Consider the following 18237-nt stretch of genomic DNA (forward strand, 5'->3'; position numbering starts at 1 on the left):
AGTCATCAATTTTTAAAATTGTAATTAAGTTATTCTTAATGCTTTGTCTCACAAAGTTCTCCAGTGTTCCACAGATTTCCTTATTTACATCATCTCCATTATAGTTTATTTTGAAACCTAAGTAAATTTACACCAACACTCAACAATCTTAGTTCTAATTAAGTATTTCCCTGCAAAAAGCATAACTTTTGTTTTCTTTGATGCTATTTCTAAAATACATCTTTCAGAAAGCATTTAACAACCTCTCTCAATTCATCTTCTGATGTTTATATAAAGACTAAATTGTTTTCATCTATTTAGTTACGAACATTACTTACTAAATATATACAGTTACAAAATATTATTTTCTATTCTTGTAAAATGTTGTGATTACAAATTTAACAAAACAGGTGACAAAATTTATGTTGAAGTTATCTAACAATTTCCACCCTGAATTTATTTCTTCATTCCTTAGAGACTTTTAAGCACAGAAATTAAATATGAAGTTATTTCTCTTCTCTGAAGAATCTATTGTAAAATATTATTTCTTTAAACTAATTTTATAATACAAATATTGACTTTTTTCAAATTAAAATTTAAAGAAAGAATGATAAAATATATATAATTCATTATAAAACAATTTAAAACATAAAAAAATAACCCCAAATGAAAATAGTTATTGATATCGAATATATACAAACTGCTAATCAATTAAAAAAAAACTTTGAACAGATTTTAGAAGAAAACCAGATTTTTAATACTACTACAATAAAATTAATTAATTAGTTGTAAATGTGTTGTACAGCAACTGTTTAAACCTTATTAAGTAGACTTTTATGAATGCAGGGGGGGGTTTAAGTGCCATAGCAGTTATCAATATATTTATCAAGTAATATCTGTTGATGAAAGCCAATCCATGATTATTAAAAACTGTAGAATATTCCTTCTGGTTATCTGGTAATGATTCATTGTACAAAAAGAAAATAATTACATAAATAACTTTCAATTAATAAATAAATAGTTTAACTAATTATAAAAAATTATACAGAAACATAATGCTAACAAAAGAAAAAGGGTTGAGAAAGTGTAAAAGCTCAGAGCAGACTGCCTGGTGGCTAATATATAATAAATAATATATAATTTTATAACGATGTTAAATTAATAAATATTATAATAGAGAAAATAAATATAAATTATACTAGCTTTTAGTATAAGTCTCAAACACCTAAACTAACATGAATAACTCAATGACCCCTGAACATTACTGCTCTTCACTTGAATACTCTTTCATCAACCACAAATGCAACCCAAAAAAACTCTGAAAAATTATTCAATCCAGCTATGACATTCAATTAAATTTACGTATTACAATATATTCATTTAAAAAATATAAAATCTGTTACATTATTTTAACTAAAAAGGATGATGTTCACAACTTAGAAGTAATTTCATTTATTTAGAGTAATTACCCCAACCACAAATACAAATCTATTGTTTTTAAATAAATAAAATCATCTTGAGTAACTAATCAATTGCTACAAAAAGATGAATATTACAAATGGAATAAAAAAATTAACATATGAATAAGATTATAATATTTTTAATATAAACTTGCCTTTTCAAATATGCAACAAACACATAACCGATAAGACTTAAAAAACTAAAAAAGTAAAAACCTTAGCCTCCTGGCATTATGCAACTGTGCTGTGCTACCACACTTTTCCAACCCTGACTAATAACTAGAAATTAAATTAAGACTAACTTATTGCCAGAGCTTCTTCTTTTATATAATTTTTATAAATAAAAATTACAAACTACTAATGTTTAATAACAAAAAATAATTTTCATTCTGTTAAAATCAACACCGACACTGATATATATGTATAATATAAATTATTATTTACACATCAATAAAATATTGGATTCGATGTCTACTACGGCTTCAAAATAGGGAAACCGGTTGGTTACATTGTAACGCTCTTCATGCAGAACTGTTTTTCCAGTTCATGATATGAATTGAGTCATTCTATTAACTTATCCTGTTAGTACAAGTGTTAAATATGTTTATATGAGTAATTGTAAAATTCATATTATTCATAGAAACACTGATATGTTATTCACTAAGTAATCAGTTAAAACATAAAGTTGGGGAAGTGCTTGCTGATTTAAGAAGAATTGAGGAACAAGAGTTCAATGTTAACTCAGTGACTGGTTATGCAGGGAAAAACAAAGAGAAACAGGAAAATGTACATGGCCTTTACAAACACAGAAAATGTAAAACGGGATAAAATGCTTGAGACTCTGAGGAAAATCAGAATAAAGCTTAAACATCAAAAAGCAACGTGTAATCTAGAAATAAGATGGATATTATAGCTAGAGAAAAGTGATAGCAGGGGGCAGAAAACCATAAAAGATATAATGCAGGGATGTAAACTATTACATAATTAATGTGTAAATAGAAGATGCTTTAAGTAAGTGTAAGTCAAAACACTTAATAGAAATTTTAACAGAAATAGATCTGGAGAAATTTTATGGATTCCCTATTCTGAAGAAAACAGATGTGATTATGAAAAAATATATCATTATCAATAAATATATCAAAAACAAAAATAATAATTTATGGTGATTTAGAGCTTAAGATGAGAGAAGATTAATTCATTAATGTATTGATAAGATAACAAATTAGGAAGTTTTTAAAATAATAGATGAGAAATCTCTCATTAAAAATTAAAAAAAAAAAAATAAATAAGTGTGTCATATCAGCCATTTAATGAGACATGAAATATTTTTAATTGAAGGATGCAAGAATAGAGGGAGGCAGGAAAAGACTGTTTGAGGTATACTAATGCGACCTATAAGACATAGGATGCAAGAGTTATTACTCGTCAAAGTTTAAAAAATGTAAACAATTTAATGTGCAGTAGTTATACACGGGTTGTCTGAAGTAGTGTTGGCACAGTTGAGAGAATAGTGTACTGCGACAGGATAACAGGATAATTGTTGGTCCAGCAATCCATCCCAACCTGCATATTAACTGAAAATCTAAACTTTGACAAGCAATACACACCATGAAGATAAATGGGGAGAGATGTGAGGAATGGAGTTACTGTACCAATCATCCTTTGCGATGTTCCCTGAAGAAGAATGCTGCTAATCTATGCTACAGCTGATAGTGTCAATTAAAATGAGATAACTTTAATATTTCATACTATAATTTACATATTGATTTATATAGTATGCTCTGTAAATGAAACAGTACTATACAAATACTAAAGAATACAATTTTTGGGAAATGTGTTAATAAACATAACACAGATAATACGTATGATAAAGAAAGACAAAAAGCATGAAGCTTCTAAAACATTTAAGAAATAAAAACAGATGTGCAATTCATTTTGATGAACTGCTTTAGTAAAAAAAAATTTCATGCAGTTCTTTTAATAAAATTTATCCTACCTCACTGTGAATGAATATATATTTCTTTTATCACTTGCCGTCAACACCTAATTGGTTTTAGTTAATTATATAATTTGATGCAAACAGAATACTCAAGCTAATAAATATATTACATTATTTTTAATGTGGAATGATGCAATATGCAATTTATCTGAATGTAGTTAAATAAAATTAAATAAATATTGATGAAAGTCAATGATTCGCATACTCTCAATATTCTGCTGATGGCTGATAAAGATACATTAATACAATAAATACAATTAATGTAATTAATAATACAATTCACATAATCCGATTAATTTGAATACCAAATAAGATTAATGTTTCTATTATATAAATCGTATAAAAGATGAAGATAAATTTTTCTTAGGACTGACAGGAGATTTATAAAACTGCTTACAATTAAAGTGAACTGAATAACAGCACCTTGAATCCAACTAAAAACATTACAAATATAATTTATTAAGGTACTGATTGTTATAGACAAAACCATTTAAATATATTATTCTAACTATAAACTTGCATCATTATTATAAGTTATCATTTATTTAAATTATCATCATTATTTAAAAGTAGAACTATTTATACAGGATGATAATACATCATCCTAATAATCATCTTTTGATATGAATGAGTCAATAAACAAAAAAGCTAACAGCAACTGAAATACAGAGTGTCCCATATAAAACGCAACCCATCAATCACTCATCCATGAAATTTCAAAAGTCAAGCTTACTCCCCTACTCGTTACTGAAATGGACTCGTCCAACATCTGAACATCGCGGCGACGCAGTAGAACACTACCGATAGTAACAACAATGCAATCATAACGCTCAGTGCTAGAGACAAGATGGTGTTTTCGCTAGATGAACGTGTCTTCATTGTTGAGTCGTACTTCAGTACGAAATCAGTGGTTGCAGTGCAAGATTTGTTTCGCCATAAGTACCCAGATAAACCAGCTCCTAACAAAACATCAGTATTAAGGTTAGTCGCAAAATTTAGAGAGACTGGTTCTGTTAATAACAAGGAACACAAAAGATCTGCGTCAGTGTTGAATACAGATTCAGTGTTGAACACTGAAATCAAAGACCGATTACTCGCCTCGCCAAATAAATCGATCAGACGTTTGTCTGCTGAAATTAATTTGTCTAAATCAACTGTTCATCGGGCGAACAAACGATTACAATTACGACCTTATCGCATTCAAACGGTTCATCAACTTCTTCAGCCCCACAAAGAAAATCGGCTACAATATTTTCAACGGTTCCGTCGATTTCTGCGTGAGGGAATTAATGTTATGGATTCGTTATTTTTCACAGATGAAGCACGGTTTCATTTGGATGGCTACGTAAACAGCCAAAACAGTAGAATTTGGAGTGCTGAAAATCCTCACGTTTATCACGAAAAACAATTACACCCGTAGAAGTCAGGCGTGTGGTGCGCGATATCGCGGAAGAAAATAATCGGTCCTATTTTTTTCGAGTACACCATTAATGCAGAACGATAATAGGATATTTTATTTCAGTTCATTGCACTCTTGGAAGAGGAAGACAGACACTGCTGGCTACAACATGACGGTGTAACATCGCACTACGCAGGTTCAACTTCTGATTTCGTTGAGAAATTCTTTGGTAATCGTGTTATCGGTCGAGGCTTGTGGCCATCAAGATTTCCAGATTTAACTGCGGCGGATTTTTTTCTACGGGGTTACCTCAAAGAAAAAGCCTACAGCAACAAACAATTGAAAGTCAATATTGAACAAGCTGTATTAAATATCCAGCCATAAACTTTGATAAAAGTTGCAAGAAACGCTGTAAAAAGAATTGAAGCTTGTATTCAAGAAGATGGCGGCCACTTCCAACATTTACTCTAAATGTAAGGTAATGGATGGTAATAATAAAAATTACATTTACATTTACACATGCCTTTTTATTATTTCAATACCTACCAATATAAGGTTGGGTTGCGTTTTATATGGGACACCCTGTAGTAATTAAGACTAAAATGAATAATTCATGCAGTTCCATACAAATGAAAAAGCACAAAAACTTTCTTTACTCCCAAAGTAAGTTTTTTGACATAAATATTGTAATCTGAAACAAATACTGCCTGATTAACTTTCACCGAATCTCAAGTACAATTTCATCTTGTTTCAAATGTTAACAGTGGCACTAACTCAATATTATTATAAATATTAAATTATTTTACCAGCTACATTTTATGAAAAATTTCATTACTTACTTCTCCATTAGCATCACGTATACGTCTATTAAATTCTTTTCCTTCAAGAATAAGGTAGTCATCGCCTGGCTTCAAAATACCACATTTAGTAGCAATAGATCTGGCAGTGTTAATATTGTCTCCAGTTACCATGCGGACAGTTATTCCAGCTCGCTGACATTTTCTGATAGCATCAGGTACCTGCAGATAGAAACAAAAATATTTTTAGAAAAGATTATTTAAGATCTTCATTAATCAAAGGGTAAATTTAAAAGAAAATAAAAGGACATGAAAAAAGTATTGTAGCCAACAGTAATTATCCAATAAAACAACAATGATAATCCCACTACTTGTAATTTTTATCATTTTCCTGATGAACAAAATTCACTTTAAAAAATAAGTGCATGCAACATCAATAAAAACATGGTGAAATTATTTAATTTCCTGCACTGTATCAGGGTGAAAAACCAATTTTTTCACGGAATATCTATCTATCATTTATATTTGTCTACATGTACAATCATAACGGATGCATAGTTTAGATCTATCAATCAAATGAATAAATTGTTTTTTGTCTGTAAATTGTTCTTCAGTCTGTAATACTGAATCAGAGTTTGCATCAAATTTTATGTGAGAGATGAAATTAACTTCTTTAAATTATGAAAAGACTGCAAAAGGCTTTTGGCGAATTTAGTGTGCAAAGGAACAGGCAGATTCTAAGTGGTACAATGCTTTGAAAATGGACATGACTAGGTTCAAGATGATGATAGAGCCAGAAGATAGAGCACATCAACAACTGATATAAAACTGAAAAAGTTAAGTAGAAATTCACAGCTAATCATATAATGATTATTAAGGAAGTTATTGAAGTGGTTGACATCTAACATGGTTCATGCAAAACAATCTTTAGTGTATTAATGATTGGCTGCAAAATGTCCTGAAATTGTTAAAATTTCACCAAAAACTGTCTTCAAGAAATTAAGGAAACGTTAAATAAAGTCACTAATGACCTAACACTGATTCACAGATCATAACAAAATATGGATATATGGCTGAATTATTGAAACAAAGCTCAATTGTCTTGATGGAAGATATCAAGTGAGTCAATAAAAAAAATAAAACTAAGTTAAGTGTAATCTAATATTAAAGATCTTACTGATCATGATTATTGTGGTATTGTGTTCCATGAATCTTTACAAGGTTCTATGGTTAATAAAGAATACAATTTGGGCATTTTTCTTGAAGTAATCATTAAAAAAATGAAAATGGCCAAAATTAATGACAAATAATTCATAAAAATTACAGTTATATAATGCACCACCTCACATAGAATAGTTTTTTTACAAACTATGCCATTTTTGGTCTGTTTGACCAGAAATACTCTAGGATTTCTGGTCAAACAAACATTATAATGATAGTACATCCATCAAACTTGCAGATATCACCACCCCATGTTACTTTTTCCTTTCTCAAGAATTGGAAAAAAACATTTAGTAAGTACACTATGTGGCCTCTTACAGCATTACAAAAAACCTGCAGTGCAAGAACCAAAGGCTATACTAAAACGTGCATTCCAGAAATATTTTGAAGACTGAAAAATGGTGGCATAGTGGTATTTTCTCTAATAAAGATTAGTTTTAAAAGGAATAATATAAATGTAAATGAATATGGGCATATTTTTTTGTGACAAATGACAATTGCACAAGCTTTAAGGACAAATGTTACATAAGAAAAATACATTATTTATATTAAAAAAAATCCCTGAATGAAAGAAAATTTGTTTCACAAATTATGCCACCCAGGAAAAGTAGAAAATAGTACATACTAAAGGTCTGTTTAAACTTGGGAAACTCAGCAAAAGTGTTAAGATTTTTAAATAATTCAAAGCTACAAGAGTCATTCAAATATAAACTGAAATTTTGCTGCATGGATTGAGGAAGAGCAGTGAATGTGGTTGGGTGTTGCAGTTAGTTAGTTGGATACATGTGGACGGGATCAATGCCCGTAGGTCATGTTCCCACATCAGTAGCAGAATGTCTGAGTAGGAGGTACCATCGTCCATTGTGCAACGAATAATAATCTAATTTCTCACCAACAAAGGTGTCAAATTCTCTGAAATTTTGACTCAACTCCAGGCACAGTTCAGAGATACTACCATGTCAAAAACTCAAATGTTTGATCAGAGCAATAAATTTTGAAGTGGCCGTGATGTAATGGTTAACAGAAGTTCTACTGTGGAATCAGTATCATTGATACTGATTCCACAGCAACAACATTCAGGCTGTTTATGACCTTGTGGAAGGTGACCGCTGCATAACTGTGGCTGAAATTGCATCAGAGGTGGACATGAGTGTTCAGAGCTTGCATACAATGTTGTCAGACACTCTTGGATATAGCAAAGTGTCGATGAGGTGGGTTCCACATCTGCTCACCGAGGCACAGAGAAATGTCCAGAAAGACATCAGTCAGTGGCTTCTGAATCGCTTTGAGGATTAAGGACAGGCATTTTTGGATCATACTGTGACCTGTGACAAAATGTGGGTCCACCACTACACAGAAAGCAGGAGAACAAGTATAGAGAGAAGGAAAATGGGGAAAGGGCAACGATCAAGGCCAAGAAATGCTTTCAGCTGGAATAGTTCTGGCAACTCTGATCATGGACCAAAAAGGTGTGCTGCTGATTGATTTCCTGCACGAACGAAGGATGATAAATGCAGCATACTACTGCCAGTTGTAGGATAAAATCAGGGCTGCTTATTACAACAGAATGACACAAGTAACTGATTCAAAATGTCCTCCTCCTCCACGACAACGCATGACTGCATACAGCATCTTAGACTCATGTTATATTTGCTAAAATTCATTTGACACCTCTTGAACACCCAATGTACAGTCCAGACTTGTCACCATATTATTTCCACATGTTTGGTTTGCTGAAAGAAGCCTTAGGAGGGGAAAGATTCTAAGACATTGCCACAGTAAAGCATTATGTATGCAATTGGTTTTTGGGGGAGCCACCTTGTTTTTTTGATGAGGGGAACAGAAAGCTACCTCTCCGGAGGAGAAAATCTATTTCTGTTGAAGGAAACTAGGTAAACATAAGGTAATTTATTTGTAATTTTATCTAATGTTAATAAAGTTTTATAAACAAATTCTGATTTATATTTGAATGACCTTTGTAAAACAATAATTAGCAAATACTCACAAAAACCATAACAGTTATTTCAATAGTATGAACATTTACAAAAAAATTATACTTCTGAACAGAGCATAAATTTTAACATCAAACTAGAATAATCAGTAGTATAGCAATAATGTAGTATTAATAACAACAGTAATAATTGAAGAACATAGGAAAGAAGCTGTAATAGGAAAGCGAGTCTAACAAGGATGTTCCCTACCCCCATTACTTTTTAATCATTACATGGAACTAGCAGTTAAAGATGTTAAAGAATAATTTAGATTCAGAGTAACAGTACAAGGTTAAAAGATAAAGATGCTACGATTTGCTGATGATACAGCAATTCTAGCTGAGAGTAAAAAGGATTTAGAATAACAATGAATGGCATGGATGAAGTCCTACGCAAGAACTATTGCATGAAAATAAACAAGAACAAAACAAAAGTAATGAAATGTAGTAGAAATAACAAAGATGAACCACTGAATGTGAAAATAGGAGGAGAAAAGATTATGGAGTTAGAAGAATTTTGTTATTTGGGAAGTAGAATTACTAAAGATGGACGAAGCAGGAGCGATATAAAATGTTGAATAGCACAGGCGAAACGAACCTTCAGTCAGAAATATAATTTGTTTACATCAAAAATTAGTTTAAATGTCAGGAAAAGATTTTTGAAAATATATGTTTGGAGTGTCGCTTTATATGGAAGTGAAACTTCGACGATCGGAGTATCTGAGAAGCTTTTGAAATTGGTGCTATAGGAGACTGTTAGAAATCAGATGGGCGGATAAAGTGACAAATGAAGAGGTATTGCGGCAAATAGATGAAGAAAGAAGCATTTGGAAAAATATAGCTAAACGAAGAGATAGACTTATAGGCCACATATTAAGGCATCCTGGAATAGTCACTTTAATATTGGAAGGACAGGTAGAAAGAAAAAATTGTGTAGGCAGGCCACATTTGGAATATGTAAAACAAATTGTTAGGGATGTAGGATGTAGGGGGTATTCCGAACACTAGATAATATGTTAGTCACTGGATGTGACTAACACTAGGTAGGGAATCTTGGAGAGCTGCATTAAACTAGTCAAATGACTGAAGACAAAAAAAAAGTAGTATTAATGATAATGGGTTTTTTTAAATTAAGTCACGTTCTCCACCCCTTACAGTGACCAAGTACCATCTTCTTAGGAACAGAAGACACCAGGCAGCTAAGGGACAATTCCAGAGCGGAAATGAAGAGACATGGTATACTGTGAAACCTTAATGAAAAATAATTAAGAAAGAGAATTATAAATATAATTTAAATATTGTTATTTTTATATATGTAATTGTTTCTGTTTATATTTTTATTTTTATTTTTTTTTAACAAAAATTTACAACTGCAGAAAAGATTTAACAAACAAAATGCACCAGACTCAAAACCAACAACAAATTTCAGAGAAAAACACATAAAAAATAGTCAAAGACTAAGATTTCTTTTTGACTTAATTGTAATTACGTGAACATGGTCAGTCAGTTAAATACAGCTTAGTATTCAATAAAACACTCAGACCTTAGACAGAATTCTGCTGATGTATAATCATACCACCAATGATATATGCATGATGTGACACATTAGTTTTCCAAGAGGAAGAGACCAGTTGTACCTTATCAGCGTTCAAAGGCATAAAATTTACCTCCGACCAAAGCGACATTACATCAATGCAACTCTGCAGAGTGTGGTATTTTCAAGAGGCTCGATTTTGTGAAAGATCTGTAAGTCATCACCATATAATACAGAGTTAGCAGAAATACAATCGGAAATGTCATTAATGAACAGTATGAAAAGCAAGGGTCCCAAACTGGAACCCTGTGGCAGCCAGATGTTATATGAAATTCTTCCCTGGATGTCACACCAAATCAAACAACAAAACTTCTATTGCTTAAATATGAAAATATCCAGGTTCTTAGTCTTTCACTGACGCCATATTTCTGAAGCTTTTGATGCAGAATGAGATGAGGCCTCTTATCAAAGGTCTTTTGAAAATCAAAATAGATGGTGTCGATTTGGTCTCGTTCTTCAACAATACTAACGGCTGTGTGAAGAAAAGAACTAAGGTTGGAAAGAATGGAAACACTTAACACTGTCTAAAATAGCCAGTGTCAACATAGCAGAGTTACCCAGAAGGCTCTTTGTGTTTTTTTTTTTATTACAATAAGGAGAGTGCTTCCCTGCTCCAATTCCTTAATAGCAATCACTCCGCACTGAGGAATGGGTTCACGTATGATGTGCTTGTTCAAGATAAATTAATAGGAATTAAATGCCTCAAAGATGATGGAAAATAATGCGTCTTCATATGGACACCTGGCCAAGCCAGTATTCCAGGCAATGAAGCAGCTTGTACAGCAGCCAAACATGTGGCAAACAGCAAGGAAGTAGACATTGCTTCAGTTTGACTATGATTTTAAAAATTATGTCACACAGTTTATAAGAAAGAAATGAAGAAGGAGGTGGGGAGTGGTAACAATGAAGATTAATTAATTCCATTAAGAGTATCCTACTTTCCATTAAAACAAGAAATGCTCTGAAGTGTCAAGAATAAATTGTCAGTACAAGACTTTGAGTCATACTAGACTTACTTCATCCTACTAGTTAGCAGGAGAACAGAGAGCAAAGCTGTGAAAGCTGTGACATACTTCACAGTAAAACATATTATAGAAGAGTGCACGTTATATTGAGACCTCAGAATGAGGCTAAAACTAACCAAAAATTTGGCGGCTGATTTTTTTATTTAATGATTAAAGAGAGGAGAAAGGAAAATGATCAAGTTTCTAAGGATAAGCGGTTTGTTGGAGTGACTATGATTTTTTAACATGATTAATTATTGATGTTCTTTTTATCTGTTTTGTGTTTATGATGAATTTCATTAGGGATGTGTTTTTAATAACTGCAGGTCCTTTACACCAACTTTTGATAGATTTGATAATATTTCTATAGGAATGGATTGTATGTTTTTAAGTGGTATGGGCCCTAAACACCTTTGCTATCTTGTGTTTTTCTGGGGTTTTATTGTTTTATGACAAGTCTTGTTTTTCCAGATGATCTGCTTGACAAGATTGGCCTTTTGACCTAGTGTTTATTTTAATGAAGATGGGAAAAGTTTTAGTTTGTGAAAAGGGCTAATGTGACCATAGTAGTCCATGCCCACTGTATTTCAAAAAGAAGAAAAAAATTATTATGGAAACTACCAAATATTGCTATAAAAATAATTATAAACACTTTAACAGTACTTGTATAGCTGTCAGATATGTTGTTTTTACGAATTGCATATAATTTTGTGTACTATTATTCTACATATAAAAAAAATGTATCTCCTACAATACAACATCAAAATACAAAAAAAAAAAAAAAAAACTCAAATATAACCAAAAATAAAATGGATTAAAAATTGAAACTGTGCAGTCTTTACCTCTGGTCGTACTGGATCTTCAATTCCAACAACACAAATCCCAGTCAAATTATTAACAATATACTCCTCATCATCCCAGTTTGGTTCAGCATCGATGTGAACTTGGTTAATTTCAGCTTTTCCAGGTACGAAATCACGATATGCAATCGAGATGGTTCTCAAACCATCACAAGCCATTGGTTCAATAACATTTCGAACCAATCTTTCTTGCATTTCTCTTGTGAACTTTTCTAAATTTCCATCACGTCCATATATGAATGCACATCTATGAAAAATACAAATAAATAAAATTAAAAAAAATAAATTTATAAAACAAAAAACCATCACGAACACAATTTTTGTTTAGGGCAAGTAATATGAAGTGCAATCTGAAGTTCTCAAAATTATTGTATAATAAAAGAAGTTTTCAACAGACCTTCTATTCACCAGTTTCACCTTTAAATCAGTCTCCTTAGAAGTCTTAAAACTGATATACAGCATTTCTCCCATTTCTTGAATGAGTTTTTTAAATCAGTTTGTTTGTGCAATTAGTGGTTTTTTCTGGACTTTGTCAATGATTTCTTATCTTTGTTTCTTCTACTTTAATTTTATCATTTGGGAATGGAAGAAAAAGAAGTAGTGGGAGATAAAACTTGTTATCCACAGGGATAAGGAACAACTGCTTAAGGTGGTAAAAAAAAAACTACTACAAAACTAACATAACATGCAACCACATGTTTTGAATGTAATATACATTTAGTCACTTCTGCCTCAGTTCCACATGCATCCAATTAAGAACTTCAAAATAAAAAGTTTGCATAATGAGTTAATGAACAAACAGATTCATTACTTCAAATATTGAACAGGATGAACTCAACTTCTAATCACTCTAAGTGAACTTTATCATCTTCTAGAACTTCATAAAGTTAACATATTAAAATATGATTTTGGAAAGATTGATGGTTACCACATGTTACTATTGAAAATTAAAAAAAAAAAGATTACAACAGTTAAAATACATGTTACAAATTGATCATGGAAAGTATTAAAAATTAAACTTAAACAGAAATCTAATAGTTATATCTTTATTAAATTAAGACTAAATTCCTTAAATAAATGTAAATAATTATCTATGTAAAAATATGTCTTACTTTTTTAGAACAATCTCAGAGGCACCCTTGGTGAAGAGGCGATAACCACCGCCTTGGCGAGGAATAACAGTACTCATAGACTTTCGTACAGAGTTGAATGTATAAACACGGGTAAACATCTCTTCTGGTATGTCATCCCGAATTGTTTGGTAGTTCTTACCTAGGCCTTGTACAAAGCCAAGTAGGGCACACTCAGTCTTGTTACCTACTTGCTTCGGTAGTTCAGTTGGCTCTTCAGCAGGCTGTAAAAAAAATAATACATGCTGCTAAACTGCAAATGATTAAATTTGTGAAGTTTAATTATTATTTGTCACTATATTCACACATCTTTAAGTCTTACTCTCATTAACCAATTGTAACTATATATATAAATTAACACAAAGCAAATAATACTTCAGTAATAGTACAGAAAGATATTTTAAATAAGTAAACATAAATTATACAATTTAAAAATAACGAACAGACTTTTCTATTCTCTATTGTAAGGGAATAAAGAAAATTTTAAATATCAGAAAAGAAAATATTGAAAAACATTTACAACAATCCAAGAACTGCATTTTAATTTATAATTTATGCATCCTAATTTTTTTTTACAGATTTTACGATAAAGAATATAATACTTTGAAATACTGAATATTAAGCTAAAAATATTAAATTATTTAAACCGAATATATTACCTACAAACATATACCAGCTGGCTCTCCCAGCTAAATAAAATTTTCCTATCTCTAATAAAAATCTAATGAAACTTTAATACACCACACATAATACTAAAAAATTACTCACCATAACACGGGATGTGTAGGCTGAATTGACAGAAATAGCTTGAATTAATAAATTACCAACATTTGCGGGAATAGAGGAAAATTTTGGAGTTGTTTTACTGAGAACTTCACAGATATATGACTGTACCACCGTCATTCTGCAAAGAGAAAAAATATTAGTAACGCTTAAAAATAAAATGAAAAAATTACGTTCATGCTAGATCAATATAAAATTAATTACATAAAAACAATTATCCTGTCTTCAGAAATACATCCTGTTAGACACTCTAAAACAGTGTTTTTCTCAACCTGGGGGTCACGACCCCGTGGAGGTAGCAGTGATATGAAACTAGGGGGGTCATGAAATTAGCCTACAAATTTACACGTAAACAATAATGAAATCATTTTATGTGAAAAAAATCATTTATTATAAACATTTTACTTATATTTATGTAAATATCTAAAGAAAATAAATTAATGAGACAGTTTCATTTGTTTTTAATTTAAAAGTTTCACCATACATGGATCTATGTTTAGAAACATATGAAAGCAAATTGTTTTCAAGTGATAATAGATGATTCCTATATTGTTTTTAGTGCGACCATAGACGAAAGACCCTTTTCACAAAGGTAAGATGTGGAAAAAGGGATTAATATTTTCAGTGCTTCTGTGACTAAATTTCCACCTTCACTTCGATGAGCAAGACAAAATGTATCTAAATCTTCAGAGTAGTAGTAGTTGTAATATTTTATCGGCAGAAATTTTGATGAGCTGGTCGTGAAACTCAACTGGTAACTTAGCAGCTGCAACAACGTCTTCACTAAATGGATTCAGCATGTCTCTTTGAGAAATCATTTTTATTTTCTGGGAAATATCCCCTGAGAAATCATTTTTATCTTCTGGAAATACTCTACCAACTGAATTTTTAGCTTGCGCAAATGCATCTTCATACTATCTAAACTGTGGTGAATAATAGGGTCTTGTTATTTCCAAATTTTTCTCAATAATTGGAAGTATATGGAAACATATCAAAATTTTTACTTTGAAGCCGAATAATTCAGATATCAAACTTCTTAATGAAAGCTCAAAGTTTGTCTTTAATAAAATGTTTTTATCATGTCCTTGTAAATTCACATTCAAGTCATTTAAATGTGAAAATACATCAGCTAAGTAAACCAACAGCAATATGTACTCATTAATCTCTAAAAACATTGAGAATGGCATTTTTTATCCTGGAAAAATATTAATTCATCTCACAATTCCAATAAACAAGTTAACACTTTCCCCCTGATAACCATCTAACTTCAGTATGGAAAAGAAGAGATTTTTTCTTTTCGCCCATTTAATCGTGTAATTTAGCAAACAGCCTACTCTGTAATGGTCAACTTTTAATAAAATGAATCATTGTTAGAACTTCACAAACAATCTGTTTGAAATTTTCGGCATACTTTTGAGGCAAGAACATGTCTGTGAATGAAGCAGTGTGTCAATCTGCTCATGGAATAAGAGAATCTTTTAATTTTTTCAGAAATCTACTATTCTTTCCTGTTATCATCTTCGCACAATCACTACACACTGCAATGCATTTTGTCCAATCTAGGTTATAATTTTTAGAAGCTTCATAAAAAACATCAAAAAGATATTGTTCTGTTGCATGACCAGGTATTGACTTGTGAAACTGATATATTAACTGAAATATTCAAAAATTTGAATATTTTCTTTGACTGGTCTGTCCCTATTGCACTCATATCTCACAAAACATCAGAACTGAGAAATGTTTGTCACATCTGTTGATTCATGAAATTGAATACTAAAAAATTCACTTGAACTCACTTGCTGAATTATCTAATCGTGAATATCGGCAGCCATGTCAATTTGCCTTGATACTCTGATGTTAGAGAGCAGAATTTTTTCAATTTCTTTGCTTCTTCCAAGCCTATTAAAACACTGACTACATCAATTGCAGCAAGAAATATGAGGTTTTCTACAAATGTATGGGGGTTTGGACATCTTAGCTACTATTAATACTGTAAGATAAGGTGCTTCAAATGTACTTTTATCATCATGACTTGATTTATAAATAGAAGTTTGTTGATTTCTCAAAGCTTGTTGCTTTTATTATCCGGATGTGTTTCCAAGGGTAGAATAATTTTGATGGCTTCATGCTTCCTTCAGAAAGGACTTGAAAGCAAATAACACACTGTGGCTTTCCACTCATTGGCTTTCCTTTCCATCTAATGAGGTAATTTAAATAACTGTCATTGTACATTCTTGTGTTTTTACAAATTGATTCGCTGGATGAAGATGGCTCACTTAGTTTTTACACAAATTTACCCATTTTGCATAAGAATCTAATTAAACAAAAAAAAAAACAGTTACTACCATTTTACCACACTAAAAAACTGAAATCTCACAACTTAATTACAACTTATTCAAACGTACGATATGCATGTTTTAACATGACAGTCTCACAGCGAATATTATGCAAGCAGACCGAATTACAAAGAGCACTTACACATCAAGTTGGAACCTGTAAATTATTCAAGTTTGTACACTTCATTCATCCATGTTCATACCAATCACTATCAAAGCAGTTAAATAGTTTTAACTAGGTTTCATTGGGTTGGGCTTGGGGGTTCACAAAATAGTATTTATAAATTCTGATGAACAATTTTAGTACATAGTAGACGTTTAATTTGATATTAGTGTCAAAAAAGTTTGATTTTTGACTTCTCCATAAACAATTCACTGGAAAAATGTCAGGTCAGATTAGGTCATCAGAGTCTTTCTATAGAGATAATTTGGCTCGCCAAAAGAAAGTGCTAACAAAAAGCAATTTCCTGACTGAAAAGAAAAACCACCCTAACTGTCAATGTAGTTGCCATCAAACCGCATCATTGGCGTCATTTTCTTTCTTTTGACAGCTGACAAAGATTTTCATCTCACAACAATACAAGTTTCATACCACAGCATAGTTTTAATTAGCATTGATCTTGTTGAGTTTTGTACCTGCAAACTACGATTTGCAGACAGCATTGATTTTCTGTTACCATTTAAAGAAAACTGTTGCAGAATCGACCAAATGCTTGTCGAAGCTTACAGTGAGCATGCTCTTGGTAAATCACAATGCTCCGAGTGGTTCAAAAAATTCAAGTGGGGATTTTGACATGAGGAACGAAGAACAAGGAAGACCAGCAAAAAAATTTGAAGGCAGCAAATTGCAAGCATTGTTGGATGAGGATGACACTCAAACGCAACAACTCACAGATCAATTAAATGTAACGTTGAAGTTGTCTCCATACGTTTGGAAGCCATGGGAAAGATCCAGAAAATGGGTTCCATGTGAACTGAATGAAATACTATAAGAAAACCGAAAAACCACTTGAAAAATGCTGCTCGCCAGGTACAAAAAAAGTCATTTCTCCATCGAATTGTAACAAGTGATGAAAAGTGGATATATTTTGAGAATTATAAGCATAAAAGATTATGGGTAACTCCAGGTGAACCATCAACATTGATTTCAAGGCCAAATCGCTATGGAAAGAAGACAATGCTCTGTGTTTGGTGGAATCAGAAGGATGTGATCTAATATGAGCTGCTAAAATCTGGCGAAACCGTTAATACTGAATGCTACTGACAACAAATGATCAATTTGAATCAAACATTGCGTGAAAAATGACCAGAATATCAAAAAAGGCAACTCAAGTGATTTTGCTTCATGAAAATGCATCATTACACACAGCAAAACTGGTCAAGGAAACGATTGCATTTGGGAAGTACTTTCGCATGCGACTTACTCACTAGACTTGGCTCTGTCCGACTACTATTTATTTGCATTGATGGGACACGCACTTGCTGAGCAGCACTTCACTTCTTATGAAAATACACAAAAATGGCTCGATGACTGGTTTGCCTCAAAAGAGCAACAGTTTTCATGGCGTGGCATTCATAAATGGTCAGAGAGATGGGAAAAATGTATAGCCAGCGATGGACAATATTTTGAATAAAATATTTTTTACCATTTTCATACAAAAACATGTATTTTCAATACAAAAATT

The 18237-nt window shown here is 31.7% G+C and overlaps 1 protein-coding gene across 9 annotated transcripts in view; it reads right to left on the reverse strand.

Annotated features, from left to right (window-relative positions):
- Positions 1-18237, reverse strand: part of PMCA (plasma membrane calcium-transporting ATPase 3) — a 762833-nt gene that overhangs the window by 152642 nt on the left and 591954 nt on the right. For all 9 annotated transcript variants that reach the window (XM_075362205.1, XM_075362203.1, XM_075362206.1 and 6 more), the window contains 4 exons: positions 14202-14337; positions 13416-13657; positions 12286-12550; positions 5677-5856 (listed from right to left, as the gene is read on the reverse strand). In XM_075362205.1, coding sequence (XP_075218320.1) covers positions 5677-5856; positions 12286-12550; positions 13416-13657; positions 14202-14337 — 823 coding nt within the window. The remainder of the gene's footprint in view (positions 1-5676; positions 5857-12285; positions 12551-13415; positions 13658-14201; positions 14338-18237) is intronic.

The sequence above is a fragment of the Lycorma delicatula genome, chromosome 4 (assembly GCF_047948215.1).
Source record: "Lycorma delicatula isolate Av1 chromosome 4, ASM4794821v1, whole genome shotgun sequence".
Lineage (NCBI taxonomy): Eukaryota > Metazoa > Arthropoda > Insecta > Hemiptera > Fulgoridae > Lycorma > Lycorma delicatula.